At 55.6% G+C, this 18,321-nt stretch overlaps 1 protein-coding gene across 2 annotated transcripts; it reads left to right on the top strand.

Annotated features, from left to right (window-relative positions):
- The first annotated feature begins 1,209 nt into the window (after positions 1-1,209).
- On the top strand, positions 1,210-13,612 carry AKR1E2 (aldo-keto reductase family 1 member E2). Of its 2 annotated transcripts, XM_082742339.1 has the most exons (10): positions 1,211-1,347; positions 3,743-3,910; positions 5,769-5,885; positions 6,023-6,100; positions 7,382-7,504; positions 9,009-9,106; positions 10,889-10,961; positions 11,416-11,500; positions 12,428-12,509; positions 12,777-13,612. In XM_082742339.1, the coding sequence occupies exons 1-10, from the start codon at positions 1,309-1,311 to the stop codon at positions 12,817-12,819; spliced, it is 906 nt and encodes a 301-aa protein (XP_082598465.1). In that variant the 5' UTR covers positions 1,211-1,308; the 3' UTR covers positions 12,820-13,612. The 2 variants fall into 2 exon arrangements, 1 of the variants encoding a protein (XP_082598465.1); XR_014314515.1 differs by lacking the exons at positions 12,428-12,509; positions 12,777-13,612 and having other exon boundaries at positions 1,210-1,347; positions 9,364-10,961.
- The last annotated feature ends 4,709 nt before the right edge of the window (positions 13,613-18,321 follow it).

The raw sequence follows: 18,321 nt of genomic DNA, 5'->3' as shown, positions 1-18,321 counted from the left end.
CAGGGCTGGCTCCTCATCTTTCTGGTCACAAGCATAAATGCCACTCTCGTGGCCTTTTAGGCCTACCGAGGGCCTCCTGGCTGGACCTCCTGGCTGGACCTCCAGCACCCTGCTTATCTCCCTATAGCATTTGCTCCTTTTCTTGTCTTGGTCCATCTCCCACTGTGGACAGGGAGCTCCTGGTGGGCAAGGGGCCATGTGGGTCCTTTCATGTGGGTCACCCGGATGACTGCGGGGCACAGTGGCCAAATGAGTCAATGAGAGGGTCTTAGAGCGCCCTCCGCTTCTGAGAAGTTCATTAGTGAAAGGTCATTGTTGGGTCCGAATGACTCCTGGGTGTCCCCTCCCTGCTCCTGTTGCTCCGCTGGCCAGTGAGCTGGTCGGGGCCAGCCCTGCAGCCCCACGCAGGAAACCAGAAATTAAAACAGGCCTTTGGGGGCCATCGAGGCAGGGGGTTCCCAGGCCCCAGGGGACAAAGGTCCAGGACGTGGGGGCTCTAAAGGGGGATGAGAAGGACCTCGGATCCTCCATGTCCCCAGTTTCCGACCAGTGTCCTGGCGTTTCTAGTTCACTCACGGAGTCTCCTCACCCCAGCCCCGGCAATGATTCCGCCCACTTGCCCCTGAGGCTCCAGCAAGGACGGTCGGTCCTCGGACGCCGGAGGAGCAAGCAGTCCAGCGCTGTGCCACATTCTGCACTGCCCAGGCCGTCCGTTCCCAGGCCGCTGTCCACTCCCAGGGACCCCGGCCAGTAGAAAGCATTTACTGGACTTAGCCAGGGGCGTCATCCATGGCGAACCGAGGCCGACAGTCTTCTAGGAGCCTGCGGGACCCCCGGGCCCCCGCTCCAAGCACATCAAGTTGCTGAGGGGGAAGACCTTCCCTCCCTATTACGAAGCCCCCTCGCCATGGGGGTGGGTGCTAGGGGCGTACCCCGGCTCCAGGCGCCCAGAGCGCGGACACAGAGCCCCAGACCCGTCCTCTCCCGCCCGACCCCGGCACAGCCCAGCCCTGCGGACCCCGCGAACCTCGGAACACTGGCCCGCCAGCAGGGCTCCTTGCCCCTCCCGACGCGGCGCGGCCGGGACCCTGGGCCGTGAGATCGCGGAGTCGTGCGCTTGCGCACACCCAGTCCCTGACGCCGGACTCTCGGGAGCCCGGGGATGTGGGCGTGTCCCCTGGCCCGAGGGGCGCCGCCAGCCAATCAGAGCGGCCTCCCGCCGGCCCCGCCCACCGCGCGCGCCGGCGGAGCTGCGAGCGCGGCGGCGCGCGCCGGTAGTGTTCCGGCGGCCGCGGTCCGGTGCGGGGCATGGAGCGGATCCCGGCGCTCGGCCTGGGCACCTGGCAGGTGAGGGGGCCTGTGCCCCGGGGCGGGGCCTCGCGCCAGCCGCGGAGGGGCCTCGCGGGGCCACCTGCCGCCCGCCCACCCCGTCCCGAGCTCTCGCCCGCAGAGGTCGGCGAAGGGCGGCCCGGGCGGTGGGCAGGCCGGGGTCGCGGCGGGGGGACGGCGGCCACCGGCCCGCGGGCGCCGTGGGGGCAGGTGACCCGCGTCCCGAAGGCTAGTGCGGTCGGGGATAGCGCCGCGGGCCGGGACGCGGGAGCCGCAGGGGAGCGGGGGGCGGACCGGGGCGAGCCCGGCGACCCCGCGCGTCCGAGGGCCGCTGAGGCGCTTTCCCGCACGTCCTTTCCGGCCCTGCCGGGGCCCGGCTGTACCCTGACCCCTGACGGCCCCGGGGTCCAGCCCTGCGCCCACGGCGCGGGAGAACCGGCGGCAGGTGCTTCCGGGCCGGAGCGCGCCTCTCCGGGCTCGTCGGGGCTCGGCGCGCGGCCTCGGACCGCCTTCCCGCGGGTTTGCGTGCGCGGTTGGCGGAGCCGGAGCGGAGGGAGAGGGTGGGGGCGGACTCTTGACCTCGGGTCGGAGCTTGGAGCCCCGCGGTGGGCGCGGAGCCTAGTTAAAAGGAAAAAAAAAAAAATCACATGCAACACGTGTCCTGGCACGTCGCTAAGTCGCCCTCGTTCTCTCCGTGTGCCTGTAGATTCCTTTGGGTTCTCTCCGTACGGGACCAGACCGCCTGCACGTAGTGCTTCCTTCGCCTCCTTCTTTCGGATGCTTTAACTCTCAAATTCCTTTTTCCGTTTTGTTCCTGATCTTGAAGCTTGTGTTTCTGATACGGACACGTTGGACGATGATGTTTGCCTCTAGATTTTGGGGGTGGTTTTATTCTTGATTTTACTGTTGTTGTTTTAAATGTGGGTATTCTTTACCAAGTTATAGAGTTTCCTTTTCCCCTGGTTTACTGAGCCTTTAAATCAGAGCTGGGTGTTCAAGCTTAAAGAACACTGATTGACATGATTTATTTTTCTAATCTGTTGATGTGAATTATCATGGATTTCCGAACACGGAGCCATCCTTGCTTTCTCACATAGACTCAGTGTGCATGTGGGACGTTCTTTCTCCAGAATATATTGTTGCGTCCGATTTGCTGTTATTTTACTTAGGATTTTTGCAACGGCTATTCATGAACGAGACGAGTGTGTAACTGTTTTTTAATATTTTTGTCTGCTTTTGATTCCAGGGATATGCTGGTTTAGTAGGATGAATTGAGAGTATTCCTTATTTTTCCCTTCTGTGTAAGATTCTGTGTTAAATTGGGACGATTTCGTCCTTGAAACTTTTGTAGAACGGTTTTGTGTCTGTTTAACTAATTGCTTCATTTAAAAAATAGTTATAGGACAAGTCAGCTTTTACTTCTTCTCAAGTAAGTTTTTCCAAGGATTTTTCCCATTCTTTTCATCTTTCCAAATTGTCGGCCTATGGTTATTGATAATATTTTCTGAGATTTGGGGTCTGTGTTTAATCCGTAGGACTGTTTTTCATTCAGATCATGTAAAAAAAAAAAAACTTGGTCCCATCAGTTTCATCAGAAGCTTTTCCACCTTATTAAGGTCTTTCGAGGAACTAGCCTCTGGCTTTGTTGATCTCTGTCCTGTCTTTATTGGATGTTTGCTCTTGTTTTCACATTTTCTCTTCCCTTCTAATTTCTTGGCGGTTTGTTTCCTGACTTGAGATGGATTCTTCATTGGCTTTTGGCCCCTCCAAGTGTGCTGCTCGTCAAGCAAGGACCGTCACAACAAAGCACAGGGTGCTTTGAGCAGGTGCTTTGTGAGCCACGAAGCCCTTTGGGAAGGCTCAGTGCGCTGTGTTGTGAGCCCTCCCGGGCTTCGTCCCTGTTCCTGCCCCTTCGCTTGCTTGAGCAGCCCCGTTCACAGTGAGCGTTTTCTGAGCTTCCACATTCTTGATGGAATCTGCACCGTTCCTGTGGGTTTGGGGAGATGGTTCACCGGTGGTGGAGTCTCTCCGTGTGAGTTCGCTCCTGTTCACTTTTGCCCTTGGACTTCTGGTCTTGTCGGGTAGAGGTTGAGTCTAACCTGCTTCTCTCTCTGTTGCTATTAGGATTCCTCCTCCATTTCTTTATTACTCTGTTCGTTCAGGAGGCTCAGCGTCTGGCCCCGTTATTTGCAGGCACTAAAAGTACCCATAGACTTTTCCCCAGATAAGTCAAGGAATGGCAACTCAGATTGTGTGTAAGTCCTTTCTGACTCTGACAGCGTCCCTCATTTTGGTGCTCACTGACACCGTGACCTCCTTCCTCTCTTATGCGCTGTGTGAGTCTTCATTTTAGAGTGAAACGCTGGGATGTCCTGAGCGCGGGTGGATTGCTTCTGTCGTGTTCACTCTGCAGGCGGCTCCAGGGGAAGTGACAGAGGCAGTGAAATTGGCCATCGACGCCGGATATCGGCACTTCGACTGCGCCTACTTATACCACAACGAGAGTGAGATTGGAGCCGGGATCCAGTGCAAGATCAAGGAGGGTGTGGTGAAGCGGGAGGACCTGTTTATTGTCAGTAAGGTAGGACTTCACACGCGGCGCCAGCAGGGCGACCCCCGGGGGCTCCCTTAGCAAGACAGCTGACCCCATGTGGGGAGGGTTCTTGGTCTCCTAGCAGCTGGCAGCTCAGTTCGTCCTGGAACCAGACCTGCCTAGACTTCCTCAGCTTCGTACACATGCTGGTGGTGCAGGTGAAGATGTCTGGGGCAGGGTGACAAGCGGAGGGGACAGCTTGCGCAGAGGCACAGGCGTGGGACAGCGCCTTGGGTACACGGACCTAGAAGAAACTTGGAGTTCCTGGATCGGAGAATGGTAGGCAGAGGAGTGCTGAGAAACAAGGCTGGAGCAGGGGACAGGCCAGACCACAGAGGCCTGGCTGCCTTTTAAGGGCCTTATTCTTTATCCCGTGCACAAGGAGCGCCGCTGAAGGATTTTAAGTAGGGAGCTTATCTTCCGCAGCGGAGAGACTCGTGTCCTACCCAGGCAGTTGCAGCTACTGAAAGGAGTGTGTGTTTGAGCAGATGGCAGAAGACAGGGGACCTGGAGGGCAGGGTGGGTGGGAGCGGAGGGCGGGCCAGACTTGGACAGGGAGAGACGGTGGAGGCGGGAAAGAGGCACGCGGGCCTGGTGAAGGGAGGACCCACTCAGCAGAGTTCAAGAGCCCCTTTGCTCTTGACTTTGAGGCAGAACCTTAAGACCGGGAGGTCAGTAGCCACAGGCCCTCATTCCAGCGGTCTCTCACGAGCACCAAGAGACTGGGTCAGTCACCCGATGGCACAGGGTCACAGCGTCGTTGTGTGTAAAGCAGGACTCAGATTTGATCATCGCCGGAGTAGTTTCCAGGTCCGATGTCCATAATTGCACAAGTCACCTCTGTTTCTGTGGCAGATTTGCTCTTCGGTTTCACTCTCCGATGGTTTCTGTAATTCATCGGTGCTTCTAAAGCTGGAGCACAGGGAGGGGAGGGATGGGCCGGGCCTGCACCTGGCAGAGGGGCAGAGTCTCCCCTGCCACTCCAGGAAGGGAGGGGGGCCTGGTCTGCCCAGGCCAGCCCCGAAGTCAGGGGACATTCGCGCCTGAGTGCATCACAGCCGCAGGGCAGGTGTGCTCGTTACTCCTGACGTTTGGGAAAGTCACAGAAATAGATATAGATATGTTAAAAGATCACCGTATACTCACCATCTAGAGAGTCCTGTTGCTGACAGCCTATTTTTAGGGTTTTTTGTTTTTCTTCTTTTCTGTCAGTCCGCTGCGTTGACGGTATGTTTTTCTGTGTTTCTGTTCTCACTCTTGTACCACTTCTTGTGTTTTCTCTTGCTGCGTCGGAGCCTTCGAGTGGCTCCCGTCACAGTTAATACTAAACAGCAAGACAGGAATCTCAAGAGGAAGCACCGGTCACGGATTTCGTGCTTACGGGTGGGGGCGGGGGGAGGGGCGTGTCCAGGTCCCCACAGGTCGGTGGCGTTCACTCACCCACCAGCTTTACTGCAGGAGTATGACGCCTTCGTCCCCGGGGACCTTCAACATGGCACAGACTGAAGTGGGAAATGCAATGTAGACTTTCTTCTGAGCTTTCCTCCTCTCCTTTCTGTCCACACGCATTGAGTTTGGTTGGCTTTATCCCGGTGGGTCCGGATAACTGGCACCCCCCACCATATAGTTCATGGGGCTGCCGATGTCCCTTTAGTAGGGCTCAGGCTGCAGAGCCCAGTTTTGGGGATCCCTCCCCGAGGGAGCCCCGGAACCATCGGAGGCTAATGTCACAGCCATGTTGCATTTATAGCCATAGGGCTTGGATGTCATCTGTCTCCCTGAGACTGGATTGTGGGACAAGGGGCAGACGTTGTGTTAACCCTGGCTTCCCGCCTCCCCTCGGCAGCTCTGGTGCACCAGCCATGAGAAGTCCCTGGTGAAAGCAGCGTGCACCAAGAGTCTGAGGGCCTTGAAGCTGGATTACCTGGACCTCTACCTCATACACTGGCCCATGGGTTTCAAGGTATGAAAGACACTAGCAGCACCTTCCTTCCTGCTCATGCCCGCCGGGGGAAAGCGGGGAGTGAGGGCCCCAGCTCAGCAGAGGCCTGGGCTCGAGGCGCCTGCAGGCCACCGTCAGCTCCCTCCTCTGCCTCACAGCCCGGGGCGGAAGACATGCCTTTGGACCCCAGCGGCATGGTGATACCCAGTGACACCGACTTCCTGGACACGTGGGAGGTGAGCCACAGGTTGGTGGGCCTCTGGGCAGGGTGCTGGGCCCTTGCGAGCTGGCTGTGTTCGCCAGGAGCGCACACGGGGATAACCAGGGCAGACCTCCCTGTGAGTCTCAGTGTCTGCTTGGTTGCTTATTAGAAACAGCAGGTGGTCGTCACAGAAATTCAGAAGAGAATAAAAAGAAAAGGTAGAATCTGTGTCTCCCTCCTGCAGTGGTGACCACCACTCGTGTCCTGTAGCTGCCAACGGCTAGTCCGTGAGCTTCGTCGGAGCGATGTCTGGCAGCACGGCGAGGTTTGGGGCGCTGGGAGGAGCTGGAGGGTGGGCCACGAGCTCAGCCCGCGGCTGGAGTCCGGACAGGAAGGGAGGAAGAGGCCTTGAGCAAAGCCCCAAGCACGGGAGTCGAGGGGAGGGGCGCCCGTGTGGAAGGGGGGCAGGGTTCCCGCTGCCCCCCGCTGTGCACACCCATGTGGGGCAGAGGAGGGCAGGGGTGAGGCATGGGAAGCAGGCGAGGTCACACTGAGCTCAGGGACAGGCATGGGAGCCTACAAGTACCAGGCAGAACGAGGGGGACGCACACCAGCCGGGCCACGCCCTCCCCTTCCTCTTAAATGGGGGCTGGCTTAGCAGATTAGCCGAGGGCCGGGGCCTGGGAGAGCCAGGGTCCGGGGGCCCCAGCCCTTTCTGCCCCGTGGCACTGCTTCTCCAGAAAGCGTGGGTTAAACTCTGGGCTGTCCGGGCAGCACCGGCGGGTTCTGGATGGTGCCGCAGGGGCCATAGCTGTTGTGCTTGCCCGTGGCCGCATCGTACTCCTGCTGATGGTGTGGCTGCCCCGGGCCACGCTCCTCGGCCACGCTCCTCCTGGAGCTGCCGGCCCCTTCCTGTGCTCAGGAAGCATCTAATCGGAGTCGAAGGGGTGAGTGGACAGCAACAGACGTCCCTGCCCCAGACCTTACCGACAGGTAGGGAGAGTGAGAGGAGCCGTAACAGCTGCCACGTGGCACGGCTTACCGCGTTCCAGCCCCGGGCTAAATGCTTGCATGTGTTGTTTGGTGGAATCTTTAAAATAATCCTGTGGCACGGACAGGCTTGTCCCCACTTTGCAGTGACAACATTGAGTTTAGTGCGGCCCTATAAACGTGCCCAAGCTCCCCCAGCCGGGGGCATGGAAGCAGCACGGGCCCTGCGCGCAGAAGGCCTGTGGAGCATCGGGCGGGCTCACGCGGCCTGCAGAGGAGTGAGGCCGTGGGTTCTCGGGCGCGGAACGACTCTCTGTTCTCTTAGGCCATGGAGGACCTGGTGGTCATGGGGCTGGTGAAAGCCATCGGGGTGTCCAACTTCAACCATGAGCAGCTGGAGAGACTTTTGAACAAACCCAGCTTGAGATTCAGGCCAGTGACTAACCAGGTGAGGCTTTCACAGGCGGAGCTGGCTTTTCAGGTCACTTCATGTGGCTGGACTGGAGACGGAATGGGGGGGCACACCGTGGGCACTTGTCTCTGGTGGCTGCAGACGGGCGACTCGGGGAGAGCTGCCCCAGAGGCTTGTGCGGACGGCGGTGCCCTCGGACGGCAGGGTGAGGGCTGGGCTGGGTTTTCCCTGCGCAGAGGCGCTGAGGGGTCCCGCTCACAGCCATGTGGGCCTCCTCGGAAAGCTCTTCTGTGTGGACCAGCCCCCGCAGAGGGCGGCCGCCGTGCGAGTACTAAAGCAGAGGGCAGCTTTCAACGTGCAGATAACGTGACGCGTTATGTGCCTGTTTGCGTCCGGCTTCCTTCAGCCCCGGGTCTGTTGGATGCCTCCATGCCCAGTGTGACTGTGCCTCGTTCTGCTCCCTGCGTCGGTCCGTTCGGTCAGTAATGGGTGCTCACTCATTCTAGCACTGAGGGCCCCCTGGGTAGTTTCTGGTTTGGGGACATGAAAATAGAGCATCACATTCCATTTTTTATTTTTTAAAAAAAACCCTTCCTAGCTAAAGCATTACAGGGAGACTGGAAAGGGCGATGCTCCGTGAGTCTCCCCAGATGAGCGAGCTCAGGTGGTCGCACCTGGGGCAGGGAACAGAACAGCCGCCGCCTTCTGGAAGCTCTTCTAGCCACTGCCCCTCGCAAGGACCACTCAGTGTTGCTACTTGACAACCTCACAAGACTAGATCTGTCCAAGTGCGTCATAGCCCCTGTCCCAGGAGGGTTCGCAGTGGCACTTGAAATCCCGGGAAGGGCTGGTGCCTCATCTGTGGGGTGCAGAGGGGCTGGAGAGTATGTCCCCTAATTAGGGTTCTGAGCCCCCCAGGAACGTGGGTTCAGAAGGGTTTTCAGAGAGCCCACAAGGCACTGTGGTAGCTCTTCATTCTCCCTGAACAAGCATCTGTTGCCAGCCCCCTGAGGACCTGGGATCGTGCGTGAGAATTCAGAGGATGTGGAGACGGGAATCCTGCCCTCCGGGTTCTTCCGGCGCCCGCTGGCGTCCCCAGGAGCCTGTGTTTGCCCCGTGACCCTCCAGCCCCGCTCGCTGTCCTCACAAGTGCTGACGAGCGCACTCCGCTAGCTCATGCTGGGTGTTGGCAGATGTCCGCGCACACAGCACAGTCTGACCAAACCCGCGCCGTCTGGAGCCTGCATCACGTGGCGAATGAGGACAACATCAAAGATCATCAAAGATGTCCGCGATGCGGGCTGGAGTGGACAGTAGAAGACAGAGCGGGCCTCGCCGAGCAGGGGCCATCTGAGCGTCCAGGGAATGCAGGTGTCCCTTCTGCCTGTTCGCAAGGGCTTGTCACTTCACAGTGGTAGACGCTTGAGCCTCAGGATGGGTCGCGCAGCTCCTCGGTGACAGCCAAGACAGTCATGCGTGGCCTGGTTCCTGACGTGCTGTTGCTCTGAATTTTCTTGGTAAGCTGCGACTCTCTTCGTAGATTGAGTGCCACCCGTATCTGACCCAGAAGGACCTGATCCGTTTCTGCCAGTCCAGAGACGTGTCCGTGACTGCGTACCGGCCCCTCGGCGGTTCCAGGTAGGACTGCGTCGCTGGCGGTGAGTCTAGGCTCTAGCAGGAGCCGCAGGAGATGCACCATCTGACCGAACGTGGGTGGTTAGCGGAGGGTCTTGGGAAGCGGGGTGCGGGCAGGGTGCACACAGACCTGCGGGGGTGGTGCCGGGGAGGTTGCGGGTGCCAGGAGCCGGAGAAGAGTCCCTTTGGGGGACAGAAGCGGCTGGGGCGGCCTCTTCAGAGCCCGCCTAGCTCCGCCTCTTCGTCGGGCTGGTTCACAGACATCCCCGTCTCCGCAGAACAGAGACTCCTCCCATCCCGCCCCAGACGAGCCCCGACTCCGGCAGCCCTCGGACCAGACACCTGAAAATCCGGCTTCCCAGTCTCAGCAACGTCCTCGGGTCATTCTGCCGGCGATCCCAGGCTCTGTCTCTTGGTCTCTTGTTCTCGCCATCGCTGCCTTGGCTAAGGGGGAGTCCCTGAAATTCTGTAGCCTTTTCACTCCGGCCATGTTTGACCGGTTCCGGTTCATGGTCTACACCACACATGTAGCCAAAGGGAGTCTCTCAAAATGATCAGGCCACTTTCTTGCTTAAAAACTCTTCAGTTCTTGCGATGGCCTACGAGTCCCAGCTGGTCTGGCTGCTGCCCATTTCTGGCCTCATTTCTTCCTGCAGGAAGTGTGCGCACCGACCCCTGGAAACTACGCGGGTCTCCCGGAGTGGAGCGCGTTCTTTCCAGTCTCTGTGCCTCTGAACGCACTGTTCTCTTTACCTAGAGATCTTGCTTTTATCCTTTTTTTTCTCTTTTTTTTTAATTTGGCTAACTCTGATTTCTAATATATGGTTTGACAGCGTCACCTCCTCCAGGAAGCTCTCCAGACTCCTGGTAGTCAGGTTTTGTCCGTCGCCCTCATCATACTGTCCTGACATCAATTCCTTTTCCCACTTGTCAGAGCTGCTTCAGTGCAGGGACAGTGTGTGATTTGTGACTTCCTGCCAGCCCCTGGCTTAGTGCCTGGGACAGAGCAGGTGCCCTGGGAAGGCTGGAGGTATTTGTGATTACCTGTGTAATCACAGGGGAAGCAGGCACAGGTGTTAGAACTTGGTAGCAGCAAGGGAGTTGCTGGAAGGTCCGGTCCGGTTGTGCAGCTGAGCGCAGGGTTGGGGGGGTGGGCACAGTGGGTGCTGGGAGCCGCCCAGGAAGGGGAACCAGCCGAGTGCTGGGCCTGCCGCAAATGTAATCAGCCGTTTAGTTCCTTCAGGAGACTCAGAGCACTGTTTCTAGAGCAGTGCTCGGAATCTAGGAGCTGCGTAAAGAGTGGTCCTTTCAGAGACGTCTCTCCAGAGTGGGTAGGGCCTGTGCCTGCGGGACCACGTGAAGGCCTGGCACCATTCTTGGCATTGGGGCTTGCACCCGTTCCCAGTCTCAGGCTTGTTCTGATATTTGAGCTGGACTTTTCTGAAATTACCATCACCAACACCAATGACTTTAGGAACAGAGCTGCGGGCGCTAGGTCAGGCCTGGCAGTGTCAGAGGGACACACACCAGAGCGTGGGCAGACGTTGTCGCCTTGTTCTCGAGAAAACACCAAATGTACATCAAAGCAGCGCATGCAGCTGTCTCCACGGGAGCGTTAGCCGTGGCTGTGGCTAGACGGCGGGGTTTGCGGGATGAGCTCATCCCCGCAGTGAGCAGGAATCGTGACGAGACGAAAGCAAATCCTGGAGGAAGCGGTGTGTGTTTTGAAGCAAGAAGCACACACGTTTGACCCCCTAACCCCCTTCCCGGTCCTGCTCTCTCTAGTGAGGGGATGCACCTGATGAATGACCCCGTGATTCAGAGGGTGGCCCAGAAGTACAACAAGTCTCCGGCCCAGGTAGGAGGGGGCTGCCGGGGCTGGGGGTGCTGCTCCCGCTTCCTCGGGGAGCCAGGCTCTGGGTGGAGGAAGGGCTCACTCACGCTGGCCCCGCTGCCCCCTGCCCGAGCTCCCTCGGTTCCCCAGCGCGCAGGGCCCTGCGCCCGCCCACTCAGGAAGGGGCTTTGCCTCCGTGTTCCATGCTCTCATGTTGCACGTCTAAGGGTTGGGCGCCTCAGTGAATTCTCTTTCATTCACGAATTCTCCATGGGCGCCCATTACACACACATTGGAGGAACCGTCCAGAAAACTCCGGTTTGGTTCCTGGAAGACTCTGGAGAAGACAGCCTTGTCATAAAAGCTCCCGCGGCCCCTGACTTTGGGACGTCATAGTACCGTGCCGTGTAAACTGTGCGGGGAATGGCTGACTGCCGGGGGATTGCCCTTTGGCTGATGTTGGACCTTTTTCCCGTAGATTTTGCTGCGATTTCAGATCCAGAGGAATGTGATCGTGATCCCCAAATCAGTCAACCCAAAGCGGATTCTTGAGAATATCCAGGAAAGTGCATTTCTTCTTTGACTCGGAGGGTTGGGGATCATCGCTTAGTTAGCTGGGGGTCTGACCCCTGCAACAAACAGGTGCCCTGTGGCCTTGACACAACAGAGGGCCGGATGAAGCTGCAGCCGGGACACGGAATCCGAGAGGGTGACCGCGTCGGCCTAGGAGCCGGCCAGCTGGCCAAAATGGGGGACAGAGAGAAGACGAACACCCGAGGTGTTGCCCAGAGGCGCCCTGGGCTGCCTGCCTAGCCAGGCACCTGCTCCCCAACGCTCGGGACCGCTGTCCCCGGGCTGCCCTGAGCCCTCCAGAACTGAACCCAGCCTCCCCCCTGGGCCCTGGGCCCTGGCCCGCCCTCTAGTCAGCACTGCTGTGGACTCCCAGTCGCTGGTTTCTCCTGGACTGTGGGGGCGTGGGGGGGCCTCAGGCACTGCACCTTCTCTCCCAGCTCCTCAGCAGCGACCAGGGTTGGCTCTCCCGGGAGAAAAGCTCCCATTTTAGGAGTGGATCATAGTCCTCAAGTGTGTTAAGAGCAAAAGGGCAGGCAAGGTGCCGGGGGGCAGCTTAGAATTCTGCTTGAGAAGGAACGGGCACAAAAATCACGCTGCGTTACGGCTACTGTTAGACTTAATGGTCCCGGGGCCCCAGCGCCCTCCCAGGTGGTAGGGTGTGCGGCACGATGGATTTGGGTTTGGGTTTTTCGTTTTTTAGTTTTTTTGAGCGGTGAGGGAAAGATGCTTTGCTGTGCCTCTTAACGATCCCGGGTGTCCCTGACCCCCGCTGGGTGGACCCAGCTCCCGGCGGGTCGTCCCAGGGGCTCCCACGCAGCCCCAGGCCGCCGGCCTGGCCCAGCGCCTTGCAGGTAACACGTGCACAGCGAAATGTTCTCCAAACTGAATTTGCTGTGAACGTCTGTTTGGGCTGCAGGTGTTTGACTTTGAACTATCAGAACAAGATATGAACGACATCCTCGGCCTGGACAGGAACTTGCGAATGTGCCGGCTACCCATGTAAGTGCGGCAACTTTACTGGCTCTCGTGACAGAGGCTCTCATAGGCAGACGGAGGGCTTGGTCCCTGAGGAGGTGTTGATTGTATACGTGTGAGGTTAGCGAAGCCTTCTCACAAGTCTCTCCTGTTTGAGGCTAGGCCACCGAGTGAATCCAAAGACTGATTTCACACATCGGGGAGCTTGAAAGTACACGAATGTAGCTTTTAGAATGTTTCTCTTAGAAAAGAGTATACATCTCTATTTTTTATTTGTTTCCTGTTTCTCAGAGCTGTGAACCACAAGGACTATCCTTTCAACATAGACTACTGAGCCTGGCTTCCCCCTTCCTCCTCCTCTGCCTGGACGGACACCCCAGCTCCCACCCGGCCCGCCTCGGCACTGGGCGGCCAGGGAGGGGAGGGACGGGGTTTGATTCGGTGGATTCCCGCCTGGAACAGAAGCTGAGCTCCCTGAGAAATTCACGCGGTTCAGCTGGTCTCTGTGACAGAGACAAACACCACGGGAGCGATGATTACTCTCTGTGGAGAACCTCCGTCCTCAGAATCCTTTGAGCACAGTGTGATGGGGTTTTTACGAGACAAGCCAAGTGGCCTGTACTCTCGAACAAAAGATTGTGTGGTGGAAATACTGAAATACAAGAGTTGAGATCATTGCGTGGTGAGCCCCCTCACCAACCCTGGGCCGGCCCCGCGTCGTCTGTGCACCTCTGTCCCTGCCAATCCCCCAGAATTCACCTTCACACAACCAGGGAACACCTGGCTGAAAGTGGGAGAGGCCTCAGTTCAACAGAGAGGCTTTTTTTCTTCTTCAGGTAAACCCGTGGAAACCCCAGCTTAGAGAGGACAAGTGGGCCACTCCCGTCAGGCAGACAGGGTCCACCCGGCCCCGGGGCTCTGTCAAGAAAGGCATGGGGGGTGGGGGGCGCCTGGGTGGCTCAGTGGGTTAAGCCTCTGCCTTCGGCTCAGGTCATGATCTTAGGGTCCTGGGATCGAGCCCCGCATCAGGCTCTCTGCTCTTGGGGGAGCCCGCTTCCCCCCCTCTCTCTGCCTAATTGTGATCTCTGTCTGTCAAATAAATAAAATCTTTAAAAAAAAAAAAAAAAGGGCATGAGGGCTCATGTCCACACAGGCTCATTCAGGGCAGTGTGTGACTTTGACTTGTCTCACTGGGTGGTACTTGGGCACCAAGCCTGGGGCCATTTTTTATTTTGAGCTGCTGTAAAGGATGTTAGATTAAAAAGGATCATTTTCTTGAATGAATTCCCAGATGTTTTCCCTCTTTCCATTAAGTGTAAGGCTAATAGGGCTTTTTATTAGTATTTACAGAATTTTTCTATTTAACGAAGTAATTCTACCAGATTCAGACTGCAAAGAAAATGGAGAAGAAAGAGCTCAGTTACAGAGAGCAGCAATAACAACATCTGAGAAGAATCATCTTTCTGGTGGGCCCTTCAGCTCTGCCCATGCCCACGACATACGTAGATAAATTACACAGAATATGTACCAGGGGCGCCTAGGTGGTTCCGTCCGCGGAGCATGGGACTCCTGGTCTCAGCCCAGGTGATGATCTCAGGATGGGGAGATTGAGCCCCAAGTGGGGCTGCGGGCTCAGCAAGGAGTCGCTTCTCCTGTTCCCTCTGCTCCTCCCCCACTGCGAATGCACTCCCCCCACCAAAGCTTAAAAAAATATCTGTAATACTTGTAATACACATCTAATAAGTGGACATAAACTTCACAAAACTGTATTTGTAACTTTTTAAGAAGGCGTGCATGTATACACTAGATGTACAGTTCATGCAACTGTCCACTTAGTATTTTGACAAACAGTTTTAACAGATCATCCGAGCTTCCTGCCTAGTGTAAATGAATTCCACATCTTACAATGAATCCTTATCGCCGTAAGTCCAGCCTTACCAAGGCACTGCTTGCTGGGGTGGGTGGGGGCGGTGTTCTCACCCCTACATGCTAAACTCGCGTGCTGGCAAACGTCAGTTCCCAGGTAAGCCTTGAGGGACCGCACGGTACTGTAAGTTCCATCACTGTGTTCCGCAGGGGGAAAAAAAAAAAAGGATTACACATTTGTGAGTGGTTTCATACTAGGACCACCTGGACTAGCAACACCACGGCAGGTACCGTGAGGGTAAGAAACGCTTGGCCCTGCAGAGCTGGGGTCGGGGACGGCTGCACGCGACGGGCACTGCGCCTGCTTGGGCCTGCGCGGGCGGCCCCGGGCTCTGTCGCCCTGCGCACAGCACGAGGGCGCGGCCTGTGCACGAGAGGCCACACCGCCGCCGAGACCGCCGCTGGGACCCGGGCCCTGGGAGCGCTGCGAAGCGGGTCCGCGCAGGGCGCCGGCGCATTCGCGGCTCTGCCGGCAGAGGGCGCCGCTGCTCCGCCTGTGGACTGGGGGCTGTACCCGGGGTCGTCCGCGGTGGGGGACGGGGGAGCCGGGCTCCAGGCCGGGAACGGAGCGCCTGGGCTGGGGGCACTGGCGCCCGGGCGGCCTCCTCTCGGTGGACCAGCGGGAGCGCAGGGGCCCGCCCCGGGGAGGCGGCTGGGCTTCGTTCCCGAGCCTGGACCGACCTCGGGGGCCACGGGCCCGGAAGGCCCCCCGAGGGGCCAAGCCGCCGGGCGCTGTTTGCTTTCCCCGCTCCCGAGATGCGACCTCTCCCCGGGGCCCGCCCCCGACCTGGTCCGGACGCGCGGCGCCCGCAGGGGTGACGCCTGCTCCGGTCTGCAGTGGCCCCGTCCCGCCTGGACCACAGGAGATGGACGCGGGCTCGGACGGCGGCCGGGGCCTCTGTCTCCGTGCGGGGGGCAGCGCTCGTGAGAAAGGCCACCATTGCTTCCCCACCTCGTGCACACAAGGGCAGCTTGGGGTCTCTGAACAGCGGGGTCCGTCTTTTTTGAGGGAACTTCTATGATTACCAACAGTGTTTGAACTTGAGCCCCAATACAGATATATTTTTTATGTATTACATAAATGCACTCTTTACTAATCCGTTGTGTACGTTCTAAAATACACCTCAAAATAGAAAAAATAATTTAAACTGAGCCAGAGATGAATAAAAAATGGAAAAATAAGTACTTTAATCATGGTCCAAACCCTATTCTCACGAATTTATTGTCATTACTAACAAATTCTTTTCAAAGCAACAATTGGTCTATGTTTTTATATATATATATATTCGATCTTGATTCAATACTTTGTGGTATAGAAATTTGAAATTCTGATTCTAAACTAAGTTTCATTTGAAACATGGTCTTTATGGCAAGCAGCTGGGGCTGGGAGTTCCTCACAAGGCATTGATGCAAACGGAGAAGGCACATCTTTGGAACCTCTTAATAAATCATGGCACTCATTTCTCAATCCCTTTTGCCAATTATACCATTTTTGAAATTTGGACTCTCCGATATATGTGAAGCTTTTTGAAAAATTACACGTTCAGTAACTTCTACAAGAACTCTAAATTTATAAAGATCTCCTGGTGGTAAGTTGGGATTATATTTCAAAGTCCTTAAAATGTGTCTATGAATGATAGCAATTGAGCCTTTAGATATCAAAGTTTAGGAAAAAAAGAGGCCCCCCACCCCCATTCTCAAGTTGGAGAGGGGGTGTTGCTAAAGAAAACTATTTATGGTTAATCATTTGAATGGGGGGGGGGCGGCTAAAATTTGAATTTAACAATTTCCAGAAAGGATTGTTCTTCCCCTGGGGTTCATTTGGACTTCGAACTCCTCCCCCAAATTCTGAATTATCCCACCACTTGGTAACTAGCAATGCCAAGTCCTAGAACTTGCTTGAAATCCCCATCATTCAAGGTCAGAGAAGGGGGTGTGTATCGAGCCACTGGGTTCACTGGCTGGGCCAAATCACTCATTTTTAATTCCACTTCCTCAGGGTTGTGCTCTGACGGGACTGTTCTTGGGATTACTCAAGCACTGGTAGCAGGACCTGTGCCTAGAGCCTCACCCAAATTCTTTTGACTGTGCGTAGGAAAGATTCCAAAAGGAGAGGGAACATATGTGTGGAGATTCCTCAAGAAATTAAAAATAGAGCTTTCCTATGACCTTGCAATTGCACTACTGGGTATTTACCCCAACGATACAGATGTAGTGAAACGGGCCATCTGTACCCCAATGTTTATAGCAGCAATGGCCACGGTCGCCAAACTGTGGAAAGAACCAAGATGCCCTTCAACGGACGAATGGATAAGGAAGATGTGGTCCATATACACTATGGAGTATGATGCCTCCATCAGAAAGGATGAATACCCAACTTTTGTAGCAACATGGACGGGACTGGAAGAGATTATGCTGAGTGAAATAAGTCAAGCAGAGAGAGCCAATTATCATATGGTTTCACTTATTTGTGGAGTATAACAAATAGCATGGAGGACATGGGGAGTTAGAGAGGAGAAGAGAGTTGGGGGAAATGGAAGGGAGGTGAACCATGAGAGACTATAGACTCTGAAAAATAACCTGAGGGTTTTTTTTTTTTTCAGCATAACAGTATTCATTATTTTTTCACCACACCCAGTGCTCCATGCAATCTGTGCCCTCTATAATACCCACCACCTGGTACCCCAACCTCCCACCCACCCCCAGCCACTACAAACCCCTCAGATTGTTTTTCAGAGTCCATAGTCTCTCATGATTCACCTCCCCTTCCAATTTCCCTCAACTCCCTTCTCCTCTCCATCTCCCCATGTCCTCCATGCTATTTGTTATGCTCCACAAATAAGTGAAACCATATGATAATTGACTCTCTCTGCTTGACTTATTTCACTCAGCGTAATCTCTTCCAGTCCCGTCCATGTTGCTACAAAAGTTGGGTATTCGTCCTTTCTGATGGAGGCATCATACTCCATAGTGTATATGGACCACATCTTCCTTATCCATTCGTCCGTTGAAGGGCATCTTGGATCTTTGCACAGTTTGGCGACTGTGGCCATTGCTGCTATAAACATTGGGGTACAGATGGCCCTTCTTTCCACTACATCTGTATTTTTGGGGTAAATACCCAGCAGTGCAATGGCAGGGTCATAGTGAAGCTCTATTTTTAATTTCTTGAGGAATCTCCACACTGTTCTCCAAAGAGGCTGCACCAACTTGCATTCCCACCAACAGTGTAAGAGGGTTCCCCTTTCTCCACATCCCCTCCAACACAGTTGTTTCCTGTCTTGTTAATTTTGGCCATTCTAACTGGTGTAAGGTGATATCACAAAAAGATGGAAGACCATTCCATGCTCTTGGATCGGAAGAATAAACATTGTTAAAATGTCTATACTGCCTAGAGCAATTTATACTTTTAATGCCATTCCGATCAAAATTCCACCGGTATTCTTCAAAGAGCTGGAGCAAATAATCCAAAAATTTGTATGGAATCAGAAGAGACCCCAAATTGCTAAGGAAATGTTGAAAAACAAAAATAAAACTGGGGGCATCATGTTACCTGATTTCAAGCTTTATTACAAAGCACAAAACAGACAATCATATCAAAAAATGGGCAGAAGATATGAACAGACACTTCTCCAATGAAGACATACAAATGGCTATAAGACACATGAAAAAATGTGCATCATCACTAGCCCTCAGGGAGATTCAAATTAAAACCACATTGAGATATCAACCTGAGGGTTTTGAAAGGGTGGGGGGGCGTGGGAGATTGGGGAGCCAAGTGGTGGGTGCTACGGAGGGCACGTATTGCATGGAGCACTGGGTGTGGTGCAAAAACAATGAATACTGTTACACTGAAAAGAAATTTAAAAAAAAAAAAGAGAGAGTGGGAACATATGGAGCTGGAACCAAT

Source organism: Mustela nivalis, assembly GCF_964662115.1.
Source record: "Mustela nivalis genome assembly, chromosome: 7".
NCBI lineage: Eukaryota > Metazoa > Chordata > Mammalia > Carnivora > Mustelidae > Mustela > Mustela nivalis.
The sequence above is the reverse complement of the archived record's forward strand: the minus strand, read 5'-3'. Positions and strand labels throughout refer to the sequence as shown.